This window comes from Dermacentor silvarum, chromosome 10, assembly GCF_013339745.2.
Source record: "Dermacentor silvarum isolate Dsil-2018 chromosome 10, BIME_Dsil_1.4, whole genome shotgun sequence".
Classification (NCBI taxonomy): Eukaryota; Metazoa; Arthropoda; class Arachnida; order Ixodida; family Ixodidae; genus Dermacentor; species Dermacentor silvarum.
The window spans coordinates 31,703,637-31,727,610 of NC_051163.1; the positions used below are offsets into that span (position 1 = coordinate 31,703,637).

The following is a 23,974-nucleotide window of genomic DNA, read 5'->3' on the forward strand; positions in this document are numbered from 1 at the left end:
GCAGTGATAGCAGAGCGGCGCGGTGGTCGGGGCGCGCCAAATGTCCGTCTTTTCTCGGGTAGCTGCGCTGGGTGACGGGCGGGCGTGCTGGCTGCGGCGGCGGCGGTGGGCGACGGAACTGCGGCGTTACTTGGCCCTGGTGCGAGCGTGAAGGGGGGCTTGACGACGGGCAACGGCGGCGTAAGTCAGCGCTTCCGGCTGGGGTTGCGGCGATGCGGCTGCACATCAGGAACTCCAAGTGAGCGCTGAACTTCTTCTTTGACGACGGCGGCGATAGATGCCACTTGAGGCTGCGACCTGGGTAAGAGCTTCTGCAGCTCCTCGCGAACGACTGCTCTGATGGTCTCGCGCAGGTCGTCGGCGCCTAGAGCTTGAGCATCGGCGTAGTGGTCAGGGCACGGCGGTTGTATTGCCTGGCGGCATTTCAACGTCTTCTCGATCGTTGTGGCCTCGGAAAGAAATTCGGCGACATCTTGGGCGGGTTGCGCATCAATCCGGTGAATAGTTGCTCTTTGACACCCCGCATCAAGAACCGAAATTTCTTTTCTTCAGACATGTCGGGGTCGGCGTGGCGGAAGAGGCGAGACATCTCCTCCGTGAAGATCGCGATGTTCTCGTTCGGCAATTGCACCCTGGTTCTAAGAGAACCTTGCCCTCTCTTTCGTACGACACTCGTGAAGGTCCTCACGAAGTTTTCACGAAAAGGTCCCACGTAACCAGGGTGTCTCTCTGTTCTCAAACCAGGTCCGCAGCAGCGTCATCCAACGAAAATAGACATGGCGTAGTGTCGTCGTCGCTCCATTTGTTGAACGTCGCGATCCGCTCGTATGTCGCCAGCCAAGGTTCAGGGTCTTCAGCCGATGATCCACGGAAGGTCGGGGCTCCCGAGGTTGTTGCAGCAGGATGGGGGACGCTGGGCTGCCATTGGTCGTTGACTTGGCCTTGATCGCTGTGGTCTTTCGGGAAGAAGTCCATACTCGGCAGAAGCCTTGCTGCCTACGGCTAGCTCGCTGGTCCTTGTGACGTTGGCGTTCCTCGGTTTCGGGCTTGGATCGCGGCTTTGCGGGGGCGTTCGCTGCATGAACGCACTAGCACCTCCACCAGATGTCACGTAGTAGTGACGCTGAAGAAAACAGTCGTAAAAACTGTGTACGACGAAACTGGTTTTATTTGGGCGAACCTGTGCCCACAAAGCAAGGTACACTCAAAGCACAACGATAGCGGCGAACACAGTCGGCGATCGTCGAAAATCTGATCAGCGCGAAACGCGTCGGCTTTATACCTGAGTCATCGAAGGTTCTAGATTAATCCCTGATGCCCGCGTGTCTTCCAGAAAGTTCTAGACATTCGCGTCAGTCATGCAATCAGATAACAGAAGCGTCGGTGAAACAGGCAATGGAAAGAAGCATCGATAACGTTCTAGAAACTTCCGATACAGGCGCGTCCTGCGCCTAGCGATAACGTTAACATTTGTTAGCCGGTGGAAAGCGGCCACCGTGAAAGAATAAACATGTATACGTGTCAATACGGTGTTCAGACGAAGCCCGATTATACATTTTTCAAGGTGATGGGCAACTGAGTGGAGATACCACAATATCCATAGACGATCCCTTTCCGCATAGACATATTTCTTTGCCATTGCTACATGGATTGCTCCGTCATGGACAATAGGGCAACATCTTCAAAGTGTTCCTGGTCCTCTACAGGGGCTGTGATATTCCTCGAAGCGCGGCAGTAGGATTTATCGAAGAGCTTTTGTTACAGGATGGAGCGTCACATGACAATCTTGAAGCCTAGCTATAAAGAAAGAATTCATGCGAAAAGCACACTGTGGGGGATTGCATTTGTCCATTTCGTTGCGGGTGCCTTAACGCAGCACGTTTTGGGCATAGGGGCCGCATCGTTGCGAAGTCACTTTCGAACTTCGCGCACGTGGGTTCGGATGGCGAAACGGTGCATACTGAATTCGGATTCTCCCAGTGAGTCGTTTGGCTGGTCGGCTCTCGCTGAAGGTCTTCGACCCGAGGCGGGTGCACACATATTTGCTGCTCCTATTCTGGAGGCTATGCCAAAGAGACACGGCTCACCTCGCGTGCAGAGTTGTACTGCGCCGGTCACCCTCGGAGGCTATACCAAGCTGAAGGAACGTTGCCTGGTGGCATGGTTGTTGGGAGCCATCCTACCGTATAGCAGCGTGTTACAGCGTTCTCTGATGCTGTTGTGCCACCCTTGATTTGCGGGAGCTTCAGCTTCATGCGCCGATAGGGTGTAACAGTCAACGCCAAAGTAGTCGGCTAACAAATGCCTTCCTTGTACTCTGGGCCTTCTTCTTTTGACGCTGCCTTGCTCTCAGTGAAAATCGAAGGAGTGTCCACTCCAGGCACACGCACTGAACTGATCCTTCCCCCTGAGGGGTTTGGACCCGCGCGGTGGTCTAGGTGACTCCCGGTGGAGCACCGCGAGGCGGAGATCACAACACAAACACGTGATAGCAAGTGATCGTTTCTGGTAACCCCGCACTCGGAAGTTGCAACATGCAGCTGATCGTGCAGACATTCTACATTAAATGTTGCCATTGCAAATGAAACAATATTTGAATGTACCAAGGCTGCAACTAGAATCAAATGTGCCAAAAGAAGTGAGTGGTACAGTCCGACAACGTGGCAGCAACAACTGTGGCTAGTTGTACTAAAACCTGCCCTGAAACAAACGACAGTCAGGGCGCCCGTGGAAACAATGTATGGCAAATGATGGGAATGATGAGGGTACATGGATTTGCCTATAAATCTTCATGCTTGAGGCTTCAGACTCTTCATGCTTGGGGTTTCAGACATTCTTGCGACAGTGTTTTTCACTCTTTCTAAATTTTCAAGCAATCATAGCGACCTAAACGCATTGAGGCAATAAATCTATGCACACGCATAATTAACACAGATTGTTGCACTTATAACACAATATTATTTTTAAAATGTTCAATTTCAGAAGTTGCAATGTCATTCGGAGCCAGTTTTCCGTCGCTGTCTTAAGACACTACGCAATAGAAAAACGACAATGTGCATCTCGGGTCGCTTGGGCCATACCAGCTTGGCGTAGTCAGTCTCGTGCCTCAACGATTAGCAACAAGTGGGCACATCCAAACATCCCACAGAAATTTCCTCCTCGAAGAAGCTGCTGACCCAGGCCGAATTCAAGGATCGCAAATGTAAGCTTGCTGAAGCCACAAACATGACAATGCGCACTTCAGGCCCGCTCGGGCCTTACCAGTCTCCGCTGCAACGATTCGCACAAAGCTTTGCATTATACAGATGTGAACTACAGTTGAGTCTGCGAGGTTCGTACTTCAGATCGTACGTTCTCTCTCGCATTTTTTTGCACAGAAATGTATAAACGAGGTTCTACTGTACCATGACAGCAACGCGCAGTTCAATGTTTCTTTGCTTGAATCTGTACAAATTTCTTGCCAAAAGCAATCGCAGGCGAGCGATATAGAACACATCACATTGTTTATTCCTCAATCCTGCAAACATCACAATGACCCAAACTCACAGTGATTGACACATCACTGCCCGTTGCCTGTTGCTGCCTCAGAACACAGTTCCAGGCATAACTGTAGAGCTGCTTATTCACCTCCTTGAGCATGGCCACCTGCTTGCTCAAGTCCTCCTCTCCCTCAAAAGCGCTGCCCTCATCATCATCGTCGTCGTCTGCTTCCTCGTCGCCCGCAGCAGATGACGAAGACATCGACAGCAGCGCCTCAGCCCAGTCCACACGTGGCAACGCGTTCGTCGCACCGCCTCCTCACGAATCATGCTCACCAGACCGGAGTCCAGATGCACGGGGACTCCGTTCGGATCCTTGGCAGCCTGCATGGTACGCTTGAAGACGCCCAGTGGAAGCGTTGGTGGTGACGGCCGCATCGATGCCAGCGCTGCGGGTGTTGGCACAACCAATGCGTTGGTGACAGCTCCTTTGTGGTGCAGGACATGGATGCACTGCTTGGAGGTGACATCCACACTCGCGCCGTGCAGTCCTCACTGCCCGATACCAGCAGCTGGCCGTCCAACGACGTTGCCAGGCAGGTCACCTTGCCTTCATGGCCGACGAATGTTGCCTCTGGTCGTTTGTTGCCTGTGTTCCACTTGTACAAGGCCACCTGCAAGAACGAAACAGTCACCGTCACACTCGACTTGAACGTGCCTTAACCACTCGCTTGCTTCTCCTGCGGAGGGTGTTGCAGATAAAATTGAAGGCATGCAGACCACGGACAGCGACAACAGGCACTGGCTCACAAGGCAGATGGCATAGCTTAGAATCGGTCAGTAGTCTGGGTCCAAGTCTGATCTTCGTTCTTTTGCTGCACTTCCAAGTTGGTGCTGTGAAATCTGAGAGAACCAGTGTATTTCTAACTACGGTGCTTTGAATGTGCTGTATTAATGCAGATTCCTTCCAAAGCATACGATGACTGCATTTTTTACAAAGTTACGCTGCAAAAAATATGCCTTCATTGCTTGGATTAAGTCTGACATGGGCTGCACAGCCAACCACAAAAGCTTTCAGGGCAACAGAATTTGATAAAACGTGACATTATGTTGCATTTCTGCCACTGACCAATAACGTGTCTGAAGTTGTGACCAGCAATGGTATTCAAATTTCCAGGGGCAATACACACTCCAGTTCAGCACTGTGCTGGCTGTCCAAGCGATGGAGGTAGTTTCTGTGCTGCCACATTTGTTCAGGGCAGTTTTTAGTCCTCCCCTTCCCACACACCTAAGACACCAGTGAAGGAGACTGCATTGGCAGGTGACCGCTGCATTTCAGCCTAGGGAGTAGGTGCTCGAGTGTGGCGAAAGGCTTGTGTGCAATTTGAATACCCTCCTCCCACAACACACGTTGAAGTGCTTTGTTCAACTCCCTCCCCTCACCCTATCTACCCCTTCCCCGCAAGTCAGGAAGGCAGGCCGCTTTGTTTCTTTTCCCCTCTGCTGACCTCAAGGCACTTCTTTGTTTCTTTACTAAGCAACGCGCTACTTGGCAGATAAACTCTTCTGGGCAGCCGTTCTCTTTCAGGTTCAAGACGATGTGACCAGATTTACTGGCATAATACATGCACTTTTTTTCGCATAAACCTGATCCGAAGTTGGGGGTGCAATAATTATGTGGGGAACATTTGCCGAGGGAAGGTTGTAGCTGCTAAAGGGAGACTCAAAAATGAAGTGGCTGTAAACTGTGGTCGTCACATGAGCCAATGTAAGCTCAAACAAAATATTGCTACCCAGCCACGTTTACCTTTGCAATAAAAGCAAAGGTTGCAAACGCCCTTATTTGCAGACAGTAGTTGAACCGGGAGTCACTAAACGAATGGTGGTGGCTCATGCACAGTGGGCCTAATGAATCATGCAAAGTTAAAACTCTCTAACAGCTCTGTGTCCTCTGGTTAAGCTTTGCACCACAAGATTGCACAACCAATGCAGATGCTTGACATCTACGTCTCCAGTAACTCAGTGTACCATAAAGGATAACACGTATACAGATTAGTAGAGCTGTGGACGGCAGTAGCAAAGCTGGTAGTGACCTCTTGTGATGCTATGTCCAACTACAATGCTTTTGAAAAGTTCTTTGCATCACCTGAGTATTCTCACTTAAGGAAATCATCTAAGGACTCCACTACATCGCTAATAACGCTTTACGCTAGCAGTTAAGCAGAAAATGGTAGGTTACTGCAGTACGAGCTTTGTGTGCTTTCTGGCTAAGCTTAGTGTCCCAAGATGTCACTAACAGTCTTGTTGCTGCCGTACACCTCTCCGATAACCTGGTACTACTCCACAAACGAAAATATTTATGGATAGGCTAAAACTCTCTTTAAGCTATACATAAAATACATTCTTCCAATATCTAAAATGTATATCTCAGGCCGGGCCACGTACCTACCACCTATGAGAAACATGACTCGGTGGAAAGCCTTTGGTAACGGCCGAGGTTGCTGTTGCACAGGCTACCCAAGGTGCTGCCGGCAAGAGCAGTTGGCAACATCAAGAGATCTGTGCTTGGGAGCCTCAAAAAGCACAGAAGAAACCATTCTGTTCGGAACAACTGTGCCAGGAGTCGAACCGCTGAACTTTATGTCACGAGTGTGGCACATGTGCTAGGTGTTACCCCAAGCGGTGCGCGAAATGGCCTCTCCTCAACTGCAACTCAATAGTGGCAAACAACAGAAAACGCGACACAGCGTTGTCACTAACCACAGCATTTAAACCTCCGGACATCACAAAGAAAGCTTCACTAAAGACGGCCTTTAGAACCAATTTTGTACCACTAAAAATGTAGAATTGTAGGTTGCAAATATAGGTTGTAGGATGCTCATGAATTACGGCGCAGCTGAATGCACTTCTTTTGCAGATGCTGAACCACTATCTTCGTTGTCGGCTAGCAGAGTGCTGGCTACAGTGCCGAAAAAAGATGACCCTCGGAGTCTCTCGAGCAAGAAACATAGCCCCCGCAGCAGGTATAACCACAGAAATACTGTAGGCATATGAAGCTTCACGTTAAAGGTAAAGAAAGAAACAGAAGCTCATGGGAAGCCAAATGTGCTTAACAAACACGACAATTCTGACACCAGAACCTAGCACTGGCACGAAATGCCGCAAAAGACGTTTTAGCCAAGCACAGCAGGCTCCTTCCAAGACAAAGGTGCAGTTCTATACACATGTGCACAGATGCGATTTTCTGATGAGATCTCAGAGATCATGCTCGGATGTTCACTCTTCTGACGCCTCTTTCAGAACCTTGATCTTTAGTAACACGATTGAAATTAAATGCTGCAATCCAGATGCATAAGTGTGCAGTGACATTTTTTTTTTCCCCATGATGCGGGCTTTCTACAAAATTGGGGATAAAGAAGCCACGTAAAAGATAGGAATAACTTCGATGAAAGCGTGTGAGCACCAGTCCACTACTACTCCAAATTCAATAACCCTGGCGCCGGTTAACCAACGTGGCAGCACGGATTTCAAAGTAGTATTTTCTCGTATTTCAGCCATCATGGTGAAGTAGAAGTTTTCAAAAACTTGCTAGTCTGCGGCTCCTTTAGAAAATGGGGCTATCTGATATAAAATTACTACAAGTGAGCAAAAATTCTGAAAATCCACGGCAACCTGATGCAGAAACTTCGATGTGGCTGGTGACTAGTGATAAATTAGGCACCCTCTTTTTAGCGTATTTTCAGGCATCTGAAGCCTCAGGTAAGAGATTTTTTTTTCTTTTTCGTATTGTGGAAGGTCATATAGTGTCACGTACCATTCATTTACTTACACAACAATCAAATTTTGAGTGCCAATTCTCATCCCAAAGAATGCCTGCAGTTCTTTCCACACACAGTGATCAACAGGACACTGACGAGAGCTCACCTCGAATATCTTTCCTGTGCTGGAACCGGCAAAGATGCGGTCCTCGGCCGGATCCGTGACGACCGCCGTCAGCGGGGCATCGAGCACAACGGTGGCCAGCAGCTCGCCGCTGTCAATGTCAAACACACGGCACGTCTGGTCAGCCGAGCAGGTGTAGCAGCGCGTCCCGCCCAGCGCACCAATGTGGACGTCGGTGACGTCAAAGCTGTGCTGCGACCATGCGTGCATGGGCTCGGCGGGTCCCCGCGTGGCGGTGCAGGCGACCTCGGCCAGGTCCCAGACCAGCACCTGGCCGTCACGCGATGCCGAAACGAAGCGGCCACCATCATCGGTGAAACGCAGACACGTGATCAGCTGGAAATGACGGCTGACCACGGCGAGAAGGTCACCCGACGAGACCTGAGACAAAGACGGAAGAGACATTTTATCGCCAACAGCAAATACGCCCAAACTCCAGCCACACATGGCGTTGGCATCATGTCCTCATATGCTGTCTTGGCCACAGAAATTCGTAGAAAAGATACTAATAGGCAATTCTGGCACTGTGATTGTTCAGCTAGCATGAGAACGATTAACAGTACATGAATTTGTCCCATCTTTATTCCTGTTGCTTCAGATGTTCTTGCATACCTGGAAATGTATTTCCCACAGACACTACACGAGGGCAGGGGGATAGCACACAGTTGCCGAGTCACAGTTTTGTAAACTGCTTTACGTAAAATTGACCATCATGACTGAGACATGTTTATGAGTAATGGCCCATTTTTATGAAATTTTTTTTAAAATCCTCCATCAACAACCGAATCGGTGTTCTTCACACCTATAGGTCTGTAGATGATTACTTAGCAATTCTTATAAAAGAATCAGTTATTCCTTCTGACGATACAGCAGCTAATATGCTGGCAACTTTCACTAGCCTTTCTGTAGTTTTAAGCTTTCACAGGTATGGGCACAGAGCAATAACGTTCAATTTCTGGATGCTCAACTACTCTATGTTTCTTCTAGTAAACAAGTGTGCCTGGCATATGTACCTTCGACTAAAAAGGTTATCTTGCCCTATGGCAGCATCCATCGCAACTTAACAATGCATTGCTTGTACCAGTATTCGGACAGCCAATCATGTGAGCAACAGCTTGAGGGTATCTTTACAACCCAGATGAGGTGATTATTAGACGCTGGGTGTCTGAATTCCTTTAAAACGTATGTGTGTTAGGCACTTCTAAAAAACTGAAGCAATCACAAAATAAGAAAAGAGGAAAGTAGCACTGCATGTAGTTTCTCGTGTAAATAAACTTCGCACAATTCATAAATAAAATAGCCAGTAAACATGACATTACTCCAGTTTTATTTCTGCTCCCTGCAAGCGTTCCAATGTTGGTCCCCTTGTGTGAAATAAATTATGGTCAGCACGTTCCACCAACCATGAAAAAAAGGTTTATGAACCAGCATATGAAAAGTAAATAAAATTCCGCTAAGCTGTAGTAACGTTTACATAGGAAAGAAAACAATGCACCAATGAAAGTGCCAGGCAACAACAAAACAATGTTAAAAATGGGCACAGCAGTTCGCTGTAAACAGTGCTCACATGCACTTTACTTTTTTTTGTCCGCCATAAGAGTACGTTTTTAAAGCAGGCAACAACCGACCAGGAATGTTAGATACAAGGAAGTTTAAAGAAAAAAAAAATAAACCCATTTGGTTAGATCATAGAAGCATTTTTCATCAAAATGGCTGTTCACAAGTGTGTTGGTGCATCATCGCTTGCACAGCTGGGGCGCATTATAAGGAGAGAAATGATAATCTTGTATTGTAAACCATGCTCACTTTCTCGTTCTGCCTGAAAAAAAAAAAAAAAAAAATGTTGGCTGCCTTTCCCAAATAAAATTCAGTTGGCAGTCGGCGCTCTGTCTTCTCCTGTACGTGGTTCTTGCCTCATTTTCTCCACCTACTTTTTGCGCAGCTTCAGTTGAAACGTTTCAAAAATGTCGCGTGGCCGAGACGGTTGCGGTCAGTCGCGCGGCAAGCGTAGACGCCTCTGACGTCGCCGCTTTGTACGGACAAGTGTTCCGATTCCCCGACTGCTACCAGACGAGTAGCGTTCGTCTCTACGTTTTCTGTGCAAGAAACTCAACCGGCGTCTCCTGCCCGGTAGTAGGGGACTGTGAATACAGAAAACTACTTACCTTGTTATCCGTGCAGTTCCTGCAGCTGCACACAACACGAAGGCAACCACGCCGACCATGCTTCCCTTTCTCGTATTACGATATGCTAACACGGTCGCACACTTCTGTTGCAGTATTCTAGTATACTGCACTTTCGTCGATGTGACAAGTGGCAACCCCCCTTGACTTCCCGGCGCCGTGAGGCACACACCGAAAGAGCACGCGTGGTGAAACCAGAAACTATCTGCACGTGCGCGCTTACAAGAACATGGCATGGGCGACAGCGCTCACCTGCCACAGGTATATCTTGTCGTCTATGCCGGCCACGCAGTGCAGGCCGTCCGGAGACGCCGCCAACGCAGAGACTCTGCCGGGGCACACGATTTGCTTCTGAATCTGATCGCGACGCTGCAACGACCAGACCCGCAGCAGCGGCTTGTCGTGCTGCGCGCCGATGACGTAGTCCGACCCCAACAGACACAGCGTCCGCGGACTGCTCGTCCCTCCCTTGTACTGCGACAGCACCGACGCCGACACAATGTCCCACACGCAAGTGTTCCACAACTGGCCGGCGCCGTCGCTCGTGAAGATGCATTCGAACGACGCCATTTTTCCGCTGTAATCAAACGCGCCCAGCCGGCTAAGCCCTGCTCGTCGTAGCAAACCGCCGAAAGCTCCGCTAGGTGCCGGTAGTGATGCGCCAACTTTAAAAAAATCCACACAAACTTGCGCGCCGCGAACCACCGGCCGCTGAGACACTCAGAGATAGCTGGTGCACGTTAAAACTGCCGCTCATGTCTACAACGAGGCTGATGTCGTTGTTCGACGAGCAAAAACATAGAAGTTACAATCGTGACAGCTGGCACGTATGTGCGTTGGCTCAGTAGGTCGCTAGGCGCGGCAGTCGCGTGCAAAGGCACACGTGCACACACACGACGACGCATCCAGCGCACACGTGCACATTGTTTCACCGCGCGCGCGCTCTCTCTCGTTTCGTGCCGCATGCGCCGGCAAGTCAAGGGGGTCGCCACTTGTCACATCAACAGAAGCCATGTGCATCACGCGAAAGCTGCAGCTGACCCTGGCGATCTTGAAGCCCGATGTTTGCAAGATCCCCATGAAACTCGAGGTGAGGCGGCGATCGCGAACTTTATAGGATCCATTAGTCGGCCGGCCCAGAGGAGGAAGTGTCCTTGACGCGAGCAATTAGCGCGTTTGACGGCCGACTCGCCACCTCGCTAAAGGGCGCACCTATTTCGGCGAGAATAGCACAATTACAGACAAAGAAAAGCAAAAGCAGTACCCGCGGTGTAAACAAGGGAGTGACGTACGCGCTTTTCCTGTCACTTATTTTTCATGTTGTGTTCGTTGTTTCGCGCTATTCTTACTCTTGGCTGCCGTAAACAGTTTTCCGAGCAGCTGTTTCAGTGGAGAAGCTCGAAGATTTGATTTTCACGATAATTGCTTTCTAAGCCTGCGGTGCTTTCTTATCCTAATTTCGTACAGGCTGTTCGGCAGGTGATCCTGGAGAATGATTTCATCTTTGTCAAGAGCAAGATGGGATCTTACACTAGAGAACAGATGGAGAAGTTTTACGCCGAGCATCAAGGTAGGTTCATATATATGTATCGCCTCATAAGGTTCCCCACGTCCACGGTACATTCGTACTGCATTTTTCCGTTTGCAAGCGTGATTTCGAGCCAGAGTTAACATATGTTGTGAAACAGCTGTTCTCTCATTGTTCCAAATTTCGCCCCATTCGTCATGTCGAGCTAAGCAATTCTAAAAAAAGCTCTGGTCCTTCAGTTCGAGTAACCGCGCGCGAGAACGAATAAACAAAAACCCCTAACAGTGCTTTCTTTCGTTAAGACGTCTTGTTGCCGTCAGTTTCAAGACCAAGCGTGTCGTCTGCTCCTAGGTTGCGAAAGTGTCGCGATCGGCACGACGCGGCGCTCGTCCGCATACCGATGCGACGGCACTCTTCGAAGGTAGAACCGACGCGGATCGCTTAATTGCGTCGCATCGCGGGTTTCGTCGGGCTCCGGTTTCCCGAAAAAGCGAGTAAAATGCCTTATTAGAGTGTACTAGATTGGGTACACTCTAGCCTTATCTTAAAGATGGCCCGGAGTCGGGCCGGGCCGTTTGCGCGTTGAACGCGTTCCAGCAGACGACGCACAGTGGAGCTCGCGTTATCTCTATAAACACGTCTTCTATCCGTAACGACGAGATTTCTTCCAAAACGCACGTGCTCTGCCGTGCGGCCCGCTGCTCTGTTTACACACGCCTATATACGTCACCTTAGGGCCGAGCTTCTAATCCTGTCGGGGAGATAAGAGAGCGGAGTGACAATGACGTTGACACACACTACTTTAGCGACCACCGCGCTGTGCTTCTGCACCAACCGAAGTCCCCCCCCCCCCCCCCCCCCCCCCCCTTTCGCACACATTCTGAGAAGCCAAGTGCCAATACGCGGAGCGCCCCCGAGTGCGTATCCGGTTGCGTGACTAATGGAACGGGGATAAGTGCGCGGAAGGACTTCAGACTATGCGGTCGACGCGATACAATTGTCACCTCGTCGCCCGGAGTCGTGCCGCGGCGCACGTCATTGAAGAGGCTGTGCGGGGATAGAGTTACGATCTAAGCGGTCGATGACTGACTGCAGTGACGGTGTTATCGGGTTTCGATGCAAAGGGAGTCGGGATGGTGCAGCAAATGTGGTGCTGTCTGGGATGTCTGACCTAGCAAGCGAGGAATGCATAAGGCCCAGGCAACAGTGGCATTTACAGTTTAGTAGGCATTTATTAATTAGTAAGACATCTAAAAAATATTATATCTATGTTAAGTTAATTAAGCCTTGGCAGTTAACTGAGATGCCACACAATTGAATGGGATGCATACAGTAGGTGTTCAACTTTAATAAGTCTTCAGCCTCTGCCATGCCAAAAATTTACGGGAACTCTCCCAGACAACATAGTTCTTCCATCGTTAGTGCTTGCTTAGCAATGAGAAAAAACAGTTCCTACATAATTTTTTGCCACATCCTGGCACGAACGGCTGTAACGTAACTATGAATGAGACTCGCCTTGCAGCATTTAAACTGCACAGTGCGAGCAAGAACTTACTCGCAAGGCAATCTTACTTTTTTTTTTCTGGTCAGCGTTTTCTTTAAACAACTTGGCTCGAATAAATAAAAGAACACAAATGAAACCTAGGGAAAATGCATAGGAGAAATAAACAGTGCACTTCTGCTGTGAATATTTTACAAGTAAAAAAAAAAAAAAACTGGGACAAATTGCACTTCCTCTTTCCCCCTCGCGTTTTGCATCTGCCCAGTGGCATGATAGCAAATATTAATGTGCCTCAATTTCATGTTGACTCAGAGCTACATCTTGATTGATTGTCTTGTCCACACCTTAGATATCACATGGCTGTTACACTGCCTGACTAGTGTGAACCTTTGAAAACATCAAACATTCCGTTTCAGTTCTCTCTTTACTTTTCACTTGAAAAATGAGTGCTAACTTGCAGTTTTCTATTTTAAAAGTTTTTTTTTTTTTTGTAGAGGCTGGCCAACTCAAGGAGTGAAAACTAATCTGTTACAACTGTTGTTTTGTTCTTGCTTTAGGAAAATTCTTCTTTGAGAGGCTGGCAAGCTTTATGTCCAGGTATGTATCCAGCATGCTTCACTGCTCTGCACTGACCAGAAAACTCAGTCGCGTAACTCACTCCATGCTTTTCATATGCCATCTGTTCTGCTAGTGGGCCACTGTCAGTCCACGTATTGGCCAAGGAGAATGGCATCAAAGAGTGGCGTACCCTCCTGGGGCCAACCCAAGTGTTCAGGTAAGATAGCTTTGCTCATATTTTATGTCAAGCAAAGCCATTTGGTAGTCCTATTACATTGTTATTATTGTTTGGTTAGAAAGCATCTATAAAGAAAGAAAGTAAGGAACAGCCGGCTGGCAATTGCCACCGGAAGGGGCACAAAGCCTGCCTACTCTTCGGGAACGAACGAACAGAAACAAAAATGGAAGAAGGGAAGAAAAGAATGAGACAATAGATCACGAAGACTAAAGTACTAAAACAATTACGAGGAATAGAGTACAGCAGTAGGAACAAAGAAAAATCATTGCACTGAGAATCATCATTCCATCATGAATGTAAATAAAAGAACTAGCAGACTTTGGCGATGTTTCCCACTCTGAATTGCAATGATAGGACACCGCTTTCTCTCCAGGACCTTCTTTGTGGGGCAAAAAAACGGCATCCTTGTCCGCTACAGTACAGTTGACTTTGATGCAACGAGCATCGATATAACAAATTGTCCGACACAAAGGAAGACATCTGAAATGCTTCTCGCCAATATTAGCACGTAACAAATGCATGCTTATTACAAATGAGAAAAATGAATAGGGGAATCTAGAAGGGCTTGATTTGTCGTTGATCACAATCATACGAAGTGACAAAAAATAAAAGAGGTAACGCGAAATGAAAGTAGACGAAAGGATAACTTGCCACAGATGGCATAGCATGGCATGCGAAACGTGGAGGATGTGGAAGTAAATGTTTCCACATATATATGTAAACACACACATACATACATATACATATGTATATGTGTGAGTTAAGTTAAATGGATAGTATTTTCATGCAGCTCACCATGAGGTCTCGCGTAACGGGGGACAAAATAAGCAACAATGCAGAAACTCCTCACCAATATGCAGCTCAACAAATTTTTAATGACTGTTCTCTGGAAAATTGTGCTTGTTTACCAAGGTTCTATCTAACCTTGCAGGGCTATTCATGATGCCCCCAATTCCATTCGTGCAAGGTTTGGACTGACAGACACACGGAATGCTGGTCATGGATCAGGTCAGTGTCATGTTAACGTGTCCATTCCGCATGAAATTAATCTGCACCCAATAACGAGGTTTACCCTCAGAGTGCCAGCTAATAGCATGAAGAAAGAAGTCCGTACAATGGCATTCTTATGAAGAGCCTGAATTAAAAAATTTTTTGTAGGTCGTAAACTTGTATAAGGAACACAGGGAGACCCGAGAGATGTGTGGTAAAGACAAACTTCAGTACCTTATGGCCACTCAAATGATGCAGAGGGCTTTCAAGGCCAACTGCAATATAATTTCACTTTCATTAAATTGCCCATAATTCAATAGTTCATAGTAATGAAGCAATCTTGGCAGAGCTGCAGGGCTGGCTTTTTCTTTTTTTATGCGAAAGCATCAAATGGCTCATTTAGTGAAAAAGCCGGCAGCATTTGTAGCAGCAAAACAGCATTCAGTTTCCCACTGGCCCATCTATCTTTACGGATGCAAAATTAAACATGCCTGAGCCGACAGCATCAAAATTCATGACACCACAGCGGGGTAGTGCAGTAAATTCAAGGCGGACATTTCATGTTCATTCAAAGATGAAAGCCAACCGGCTTTCATGTTTGCTTCTTTTCTGGCTTACCAAGCGTCTTCTAACGGCAAGGGCGGCTTTTTTGGCAACGTAGAAAGATAATCTACTAATACACCTCAAATAATTTTTCTCTTTAGTGTCCCATTGAGCCCATTGAAACGAATTCGGCATTTGCCTTGCGAATTTGACACTCGAGAACATTGACACCGAAGCTCACCTATCAATGCACTTTGCAGATTCCGAGGAGTCGGCCAGGCGCGAGATCGGCTTCTTCTTCCCAGAGTTTGACCAGGACATGTGGTACCTGAACGAGGAGCAACGCTGGCGCCGTGCGAAACTCGTCTTTGACCTAGAACGATGCGAGCACGTAGTGGTCGACGAAGAGGAACAGCAGTGCAACACCTAACCTTTGTCTCTGTGACGTGCAACCCACGCTGCCTGCTCCCTTTCGAAAACTGGGTGTAACCATTTGTAAATCAAATTTTTCAGTACTGCTTCCTAAAAAGCATTTGATGCCGTTGATGCTCCAAGTCTGCCAACTTGGCCACCAAATTAAAGCACGCATTACGATGTGTGCACTGCTGACATGCACTGGCTCCTACTTACCAGCAGCAGTATATACAGTAAAATTTTGCGTGTAGTATGCATGTAGCATATTATAGTCTTGCACCAGATTTCATCACATCAAATTTACTTCTATTACATTGGTGTACCAATGTGTTTAGAGGCTTAAGCTTTTGCTGTTTCTACATAACAGTGCTGTTTTTCGGTAGCGCTACGTATCTATAAATTTTTAGCACTTCCTTTTTATTTCTGTTCCTATTTCGCTTCTCCATAACAGCCCCGTGTACTGCACTTGGGTTTGTATTATACATGCAAGATTTTCACATTGCTTCTGTAGGACTACACTACGAAGTGTCAGCACTATTTTTTATATATGTACTTTTTTGTGAACCTCTGGCTGAGCACTACTACTGTACATATAACATTCTTGCTCAGTAAGTTTGCCGACTTGCACACCAAGCCACAAATTGCAGCAACTGTAATGTTCGCTACCATTGTATCCTACTGAGTAAGCGGTGTATTGGTACTGTCTTTACATAATTTTTCTAGATCTCTTGCCAGACACCACTGTGCCCCTGGTGTTCAATGCATCATCACTTTTGTGGTATGCAGGGATGTTCTGGGCCGTTTCTAGGGAAAATTTGCAAAATATGGTAGGCAACACTGGTGCTCAGGGCTGGGATGACATAATTCTATTCCAATGGCATCCCTTGTCGTGCTTCGTCAGGATTCAGAGCGGCGCTCCGCCCGCATTATGAACGCAATCAGCTGGCTCTGAATGGCGGTTAAGAGTGACATAGAATTGAGCGGGCGAAATCGCCATGTTATACAGACCCTGATGGCCAAAGCTGTGCAAAAGTACAAGATGGAAACACGGGCATGCTTATGCAGCATTTGTGTGACAAAAGCCTGTTGCATGACTTAAGCTCAGGGCTGGATGAGATTACTTATTAGTACTGCCCAGCCAATACAGCAAAAGCGACACTGCTTATTGTCTTCAGTTCAAGTTCTGTGGTGTCAAAAGCAATAGAAGCCGAGAATGGCATAGAGTAGCAGTTACCTCTCTCTAGATGTTGGAATGGCTGTAGCAGTGGATACTTTATCAAGCAGCTCAGTGACTGTTTGCTAACCCATAAACACTCCCCCACCCCCTCCCCCAAGCATTTTAAAACTGCCATTGACACCGCGTATTTGTATATTACACTTATAATAACATATAGTAAGCCCTAAAGAAGTGCTAACATGACATTTTCAACTTTTCTTGTTTTGCATTAAATGAAAGTCCTAAACTTTTGAAAGTACAAAAAAAGTTTGAAAGTACAAAAAAACTGCTGGCTACAAAATTTTCTCCAACTAATTTACTGTATTATAAATACTTCTTTCTATGAGCTTGTTTTGGTTTCGGTACCAAGGAGGCGGTTGCTTTACAATACACTGGCTGGCTCCGTCCCTGCAATCACTGCTGCTGCTGTGCCCGACCACAGCCAAAAGAATGCACGCAGCACTCTCGTTGACTTTTTATTCGCAATGTCGTTATACCTAAAAGCTTATTGTGGCATGATGTCGGCAAATTTCGCCCCGTGTGATTGATGTCATGATAGTCGAGAAAGTATGAACTTACTGGACAACAGTTCAAAGACTTTGCAAGACCGGCACATAGACGAAACACAATGTCCGTGTAAGATGCAAACGTTTTTATTTTTTCTCTTGGTTTTTTCATTCTTGAGCACCTACAGAAGTGGCCCAATGCCCAGCCCCCAAAAGTAACATTGTAAATTTAAACAAAATATTGTGCAGAAAAGGGGACCTAAAAGATGAATCAGAAACCTTGCAGTTAACCTGCACGGTTTGTCTTACTGATTTGTGTTTGTAGAAAATTTGTTTTGAAGTCGCGTTTAATGTGGCAGTCATTTAAGCTTGTATTTCTAGTCAAGCGAATACAATATAAATTGACAATCTGTTCATATTGTTTACCTCTACAGCATACAGAATTGCCCTGATACAAATATTTGTAATGGACAAAGTGAAACCTAGTTTATTTAAAAAGTCTTCCTGGAAAAAAAAAAGCGCAAAGACATTCTTTTCAGGCCGTCGAAACTTTGTGAATATTTTGCATCTCTAGGTATTTTTCCTTGTGCTTAGTCTAAGCGTTAGTCCTGCAAAATCTTAATTTTGTCACCATAATGTGAACGATGGCATTCCGTGACAACTTTAGTGTCAAATGAAAACATCTTGTAAGTGCATCTCAACCTCTATACTCGCCAAAGGCGATCCTTTGGCGAGTATGGAGGTTGGGCCTACACTTTTGAATATATGTCAGTACTCCTTAATGAGATACTTGAGTTGTCAATGTGTGCGATACGCCTTTTTAGGTCATAGACTCGGCAGATAAAGTATGCATGCTGCTAATGATTTCATGGCACGAGTTGCTGACTCTCAGTGCCTTAGAGTGCCCATCAATTGTGCCATATGCCAGAGGTGTGTACAGTGAAAAAAAAAAAAGAAAAAGATATACATATACACATTCTCCTTTTATTTTTCTGTAATGAGCAATGAAATAAATATTTATTGACATTACTACAACAAATCCAAGTTTGTGTCATGGTATTTCTAAACAACCAGTGTGTTTTAACACTGAAGTGTACACAAAGGGCTAACAAGAGCATAACATGAAAAAAAAAAAGAAAACCAATACATAAGTCACAGCTTACTCAAAGAATAAAAAAAAGTGTTTTTTAGCTCTTTACCCATTGCTAAACTTATGCACCTCATGCTAAAAATATGCATACTACAGTGCCCCTAATTGAAAATTTTGCTTGAGCTGATTAATAAAGATTCAAAAGCATCTGTTGCATCAGAAATATATTGTGAGGAGCACATAGCTCCGTTCTCAAGCATACCCATGCTACAAGCCTCAAGGTCTTGTAAGAGCGTAAGTATATTTATATAACTATGTTTGAGCTCATTGAAAATCCTTTTCAAGTACACAACTAAGGGCTAAACACAATAACAGCCTGCTGAATGTCATCAGTGACCACACAGGACATACACTGGAAATCTCTGAGGTTGACGGCATAAGGTGTTCAGCAATGAATCAAGCATTAATGCCCAGTAAGAACGTAGAGAAACTTAACTACAGTTGGCTATTCTGAACTAGAGTATGTCGATCCTGAACGTCAGTACACTAAGTCTGTAGAAATAATGCCATCAATGACTAAACAAGACGTAGCCAGCATTAAAGTGCACAAGCACGGGACTTGCGAAAAAAAAAAAAAAAGTTTCTGCAACGCCTGGTCCTGAGCCTCCGTAACCTACATAGTGATGCACTAAATTAGAAACGCCATGCCTTCACAGATGAGTAATTCACATTTGTTGTGGATTTCATGTCCTGTAAGCTTTTGTGGCCAACTGAACAGGAGTCGTCGAGGTATTACAGTATAAGTGAAGTCTTAGTGATGAGGCATAAAAAAAATGAGCACTGTCAAGCAAGGTTGCAGCTACAAGGAAAGCTTGTCAGTGAGCCATACTTTGTGTAACACAACACATCTAGCATCAGTACTTTCCTGGTTCATAAGCTGCAAATGACAAGTTGGTGTATTCTCTCAACTCTGCAACTGAAAAAACTAATCCAGAATGCCTCGGGCGATATCGTGCATCTGTGGATCTCACTGCCACTGATTCTTGCATGACCTTTTTAGTATTATCCACAGTAGATCAACAACACAAAAATCAGGTGCTAGAGAAGCGGGCTTTTCACATTGCCAGTCAGCAATGCTGTTGCTATCGGTTCATTGGATCCTTGAGGTATTTGTAAATGACCGAAGCTCTTTATTTCAACACAATCATGGAAACTAAACACAATGTTCCTTATTTGGTTTTTATGCTGGTAATCTGACATTCAATATACAATATTTTTCAATTTAGTCTTTTCTCACCTCTTGAAGCAAACACTGCAGTGAACTTGATGCATTTATTTATTGCATGTTTTGAACAGACTAAAATATGAATTCCTCATACCGTTTCAAGCTATTGTTTTTGCTGTTATTCTGTACTATTGTATGTACAAAGGCGGACACAAAAGAAACCAACTTGCACGCCTCTCATGGACGTACTTCCATGTCCTGCCACTAAATGTAGCTAGTTATAGCCCTCTGCTTTCAGTGCCTTGATGGATGCCATCATAGAAGCAATTCATTCCATGGATCACTTTGTTTTGAAGAGAAACACGACGCGTATGTGAAACCATGATGTGTGATCGTAAGGAGCAGCATGTCTGCATCAAATTTTGTTTTCCTTTGGGAAAAACGTTCACGGAAATGCATGGCATACTTCAAGAAGCCTTCAAGGAACAAGCCTTGAGCAGTACTAAAGTCTAGGACTTGCGTCGTTAATTCAAGGACTGGCAGAATTAGCATGAACCTCAGTTCAGGTCACCCTTCAATCAATTGGACAGATGAAAATGTTTATTTGCTTCTTGAAACGATCAACCAAGATTGCTAAATGGCAATCGAAGAGTTATCAGAGGACAGGCATTAGTTGAGGGTGCATGCCAATGAACTTTGACTGAGGAATTGCAGATGAGGCGAATTGCAGCAAAATTAATGCCCAGACTGCTCACAGGAGAACAAAAACAAACTCGGCTGTCGATGACTGAAGACTTGAAAAATGAGACCACGACAGACCCAGATTTTCGGTCGAAAGTAACAGGAGATGGGAGTGTGTGCTACGGCTACGACCACACAGGCGCAAGTCAGTGAAGACCCATGGATCACCATGACCCAAAAAAGCAAGACAAGTTCAGTCAAACGTCAAAACAATGCTGATCCGTCTTTTGCGACATCTACGGCATGGTCCATTGCGAGTTCATCCCATCTTCACAGACGTTTAATGAATAGATTTACCTAGGGGTTTTAAGGCACCTGTGAGAGGACATGCGAAGGAAGCGACCAGATCTGTGGCGGATTGGTGAGCTGTCTCTTTACATGACAATGCTGGCCACACACAATGCATGTACTGAGTGTGCCGGTCATTCCCCACCCACCCTATGCCCAGACCTGGCACCCTGTGACTTTTTCTTTTATGTCCCAGGATGAAAAAATTTAAAGGGTAGCCTTTCGACGACATTCAAATCGCAGAAGTAGCTTCGCAGGTGGCCCTAAACAGCATCAGAAATTAACAGCTCCTAGGATCTATCGAACAGGGTAAAAAAAAAAACAAAAAAAACTCACAAGTGCATTGCAGCTCAAGGAGACTACTATGAAAGCAAATAATTCGTTTTCCGGATAAAAGTGAATAAAAATGTTTACCTTGAAAAATCTCCGTTATTTTTGGGTCCCCTCTCGTATTGTTCTTTTAAATTAACCTTTACTGCATGGCATACACAGATACACTTTTTTTGTTAATAACATTTACATTTATTAAAATTACACACAAATATGTGCAAGTAACACAGCCACTTTTCGCACTCTCTACCGCATAGCCCCGTCTGCCTCCTTAAAAAGACCACCAGTCACCTTGAAAACACAAAATGGCGTTTCAACTGTATGCCCCAGTGGTATCTCCTATACTAAAAGTAAATACATAATTATACTGAAACACCAGATGTAGTGTTATACAAGACAAGGCAGCTAGTGGTCATTTCCGTGTGATCCTTGATCACTGATGAGTGAACGGTAAAAGCCGACACATTTATTTACAACTGCCCAGACAAGTGAACGGGTCGCGGTGGTCAGTAATGAGCGTGCGTCCCTACAGCATTTGTGGTGCATTGGCAAAGGGGAACCGCAGGCTCACTGTGCAACAAGATCGCCAAAGTAGGCAGTGATGGTCTTAATCTTGTTGTGGAGCAGGTTCTGCTCGATCTCGACCTTGCCTCCAGGACCGGCCAGTTGGACAAGCTGCGAGAGACAGTACGAGTTTATCAGCATCAGTCGGTACGATGTACAAACTATGTCGTCCTGTGAGCCACACAAGCCAAGCCAGCCAAGTTACACATATTGCAGACACAGCTGCAATATACCGTATTTTCCACACTGTAGTCCGTGGACTATATGAGTCTGAGTTTATTCAACCACATGGTACATGAGAAATGTACCATGTGGTTATATAAGAAATATAAGATTTATGAGTTGAACTTTCACGGCGCACAGGCTATACAAGACATTTTTTTTTTTAAACATCAGAGGCATGCTTGACTAAAAGGACGCTAGACTGCGCCTGCAAATCTTTCCCATGCTCTTAATGGAATCAGCTATGCAGTGATCGTCATGCATGACCAATATATGTGTGTAGCTACATACAAGTAGCTACACATATGTATTGCTACATATGTAACGTGTAGCTGTGAGAAATGCTTTATTATAAATGTCATGGGAACCAATGCCACCTGGCATGCGAAGTTGAAGGAACTAAATGTAGGTATGGCTCTGCACTACAGAGTGACTTGCTTGTTGCATTAAAGAGGTCGGGAAGCAATACACAAGCTTTCTAATTTTATTGAGAACTGTGCAACTCCGTAGCATCAAGGTGAAGCATTACTTGTGCAATAGTTTTGCGTGACCTCTTAGATTGCGACATTAAAAGTGCGCCCTAATCTCGGGGGCTACACTTTTGGCAATACTGCAGGGCCGGTATTTTGTAGCGATGTCTTTAAAGTAATAATGCCTTTTCGCGCTTTGTCAGTGGTCAGAGCGACGGTCCGCTCTTATTATCAACGTTGATATCGTGAGCGGACCGTCGCTCTGACCACTGACAAAACGCGATAAGCGCGAAAAGGCATTATTACTTTAAAGGCATCGCTACAAAATACCGGCCCAGGCGTGCACCATTTGTCATCAGACGAGCAAAATGTGCTGTGGTCCAAGCAGAAATGCAAAGCTAAAGCCATTTTTCTTTCTATACTGCACTGCACTTATTCGAGTGCCAGAGGTGTGGCTGGTCACAAAGGAACACCTGTTAGTATTCACTCACCAATCAGACAACAGATATTAATAGCACTTGGTAACTGAAATGTCCTGCGTGTTTCGGATGCAATTTACTATTTGTTTCTGTGTCTAGGTGCTTTCCTTTAATTTGACTCTACCAATATGTATGCAAGTCCAATAGTTCGGAATACATTTGCATTTTAACTGCTCAGCTGGTTCATACAAAATAACAAACACATGTATGTCGGAGCGCAGTTGTATTCTTGGGCACATCCATGTAGCGTGTCATCAGAATCAGTATCGTCATTCAGATGCATAGCTGCCGACCTGTACAAGTTAAAATCCTGCGGACACTAGGCCAAAAAAGGGGGAGCAATGGCACATTTTCTTTTTTCCCTCGCACACACATTTCGTGGGATGCATGCACACTTTATCAACAACGATGATTTACCTTCAGATTCAGCACACCAGCAACAGCAAATTTGCACAAGCTGACGAGAACACACTGTCTCTAGGTCACTGACTTTTTCAGCAACTTTGCTGTTACTGATTTCGCCTGCTTCTGGAACTTGTCTGCACAAATTTGCTCAAAGCAAGTACTTTCTGGTGTCCTTTCACCATCAAAAGACTTCCATCAAAATGGCTTCTTTTTTTTTTCTGCAAACAGAATTTAGTTCTTGTAAAACTTCATAAACATGTGTAAAATCATCGAACGAGCTCAAATTTATAAACTTCCTGGAAAACTGGGGAGAGTTGGCATATGCAGATGTGTCGGCAATTTCAAGCAAAAATTATTCATGGAGTACTAATTGGATACTCACCTGGTCAACATCTGTGTTCTTTGGGACCAACAGTGCAATGTTGTTGCTGATTTTCTTGCTCAGTGCAAACGTCTGGTAAGTGTAACAGGAGTTAAGGATAGAAATCCAACAGCACAGAACCACCATGCTACCACAATTGGCATACAATGATTCAGATCGGAGTTTAAAAGCTTAGTTAAATAAAAAAAAAAAAAAAAACCAAACGTCTTTTGCTGGTAGGCTTTCACCACATTCTGAATCTACCTGGTACTAATTAAAATGAAGCTTTTAATTTGATGGCACGCACAATACTAACCGTTTTCAGCCAAATGAATGACAATAGAGTTTTGAAAGAATGCTTGACATGAATAAACTGACATAACGTTGCTGCCCTTTAGTCTCTTTTAAGAATGGCAAAAGGATATAAGTCGGGTTTCATGTCCTTCAGGTCAAAAGATTTTTTCCACTGGTACGAGGGCCCTCCCCAAGGAAGGCTCAGGAAGACCACATCACCACGCAGTCGCGGAGCGGCCTCCAGGAAGTCGGCAACGACAAACTCAATCTTGTCCGCCACGCCATACACGGACGCATTGTTCCGCGCCAACTCCACCTTCGCCGGGTCGATGTCCACAGCTATCACTGCAAGGGAAGACGCAGTTGGCAATTGGTGGCATTGCCGAAATAAACCATCACCATAATAC

The 23,974-nt window shown here is 45.7% G+C and overlaps 3 protein-coding genes across 13 annotated transcripts in view; 1 reads left to right on the forward strand and 2 right to left on the reverse strand.

Annotated features, from left to right (window-relative positions):
- The window catches only part of LOC119431358 (WD repeat-containing protein 18-like), a 28,053-nt gene extending 17,843 nt beyond the window's left edge, over nt 1-10,210 (reverse strand). Inside the window, exons 1-2 of one of the 2 annotated variants that reach the window (XM_049656930.1) lie at nt 9,857-10,209; nt 7,404-7,802 (exon numbers count right to left, since the gene is read on the reverse strand). In XM_049656930.1, the coding sequence (XP_049512887.1) occupies nt 7,404-7,802; nt 9,857-10,174 (717 nt within the window). In that variant the 5' untranslated portion in view covers nt 10,175-10,209. Of the gene's footprint in view, nt 1-7,403; nt 7,803-9,856 lie in introns of both variants that reach the window. The other variant, XM_049656931.1, reaches the window with a different exon arrangement.
- LOC119430969 (nucleoside diphosphate kinase 6) overlaps nt 1-18,137 on the forward strand; it is a 28,499-nt gene extending 10,362 nt beyond the window's left edge. Inside the window, exons 1-6 of one of the 6 annotated variants that reach the window (XM_037698437.2) lie at nt 10,484-10,694; nt 11,072-11,174; nt 13,191-13,230; nt 13,325-13,408; nt 14,361-14,437; nt 15,223-18,137. In XM_037698437.2, coding sequence (XP_037554365.1) covers nt 10,617-10,694; nt 11,072-11,174; nt 13,191-13,230; nt 13,325-13,408; nt 14,361-14,437; nt 15,223-15,392 — 552 coding nt within the window. In that variant the 5' untranslated portion in view covers nt 10,484-10,616 and the 3' untranslated portion in view covers nt 15,393-18,137. Of the gene's footprint in view, nt 1-10,483; nt 10,695-11,071; nt 11,175-13,190; nt 13,231-13,324; nt 13,409-14,360; nt 14,438-15,222 lie in introns of those variants that run through there. The other 5 variants (XM_049656932.1, XM_049656933.1, XM_049656934.1 and 2 more) reach the window with 5 other exon arrangements.
- LOC119430963 (trimethylguanosine synthase) overlaps nt 1-23,974 on the reverse strand; it is a 46,379-nt gene that overhangs the window by 3,222 nt on the left and 19,183 nt on the right. For 3 of the 5 annotated variants that reach the window (XM_049656927.1, XM_049656928.1, XM_049656929.1), the window contains exons 10-12: nt 23,699-23,912; nt 23,295-23,373; nt 20,941-21,447 (exon numbers count right to left, since the gene is read on the reverse strand). In XM_049656927.1, the coding sequence (XP_049512884.1) occupies nt 21,340-21,447; nt 23,295-23,373; nt 23,699-23,912 (401 nt within the window). In that variant the 3' untranslated portion in view covers nt 20,941-21,339. Of the gene's footprint in view, nt 1-18,239; nt 21,448-23,294; nt 23,374-23,698; nt 23,913-23,974 lie in introns of those variants that run through there. The other 2 variants (XM_049656926.1, XM_037698427.2) reach the window with 2 other exon arrangements.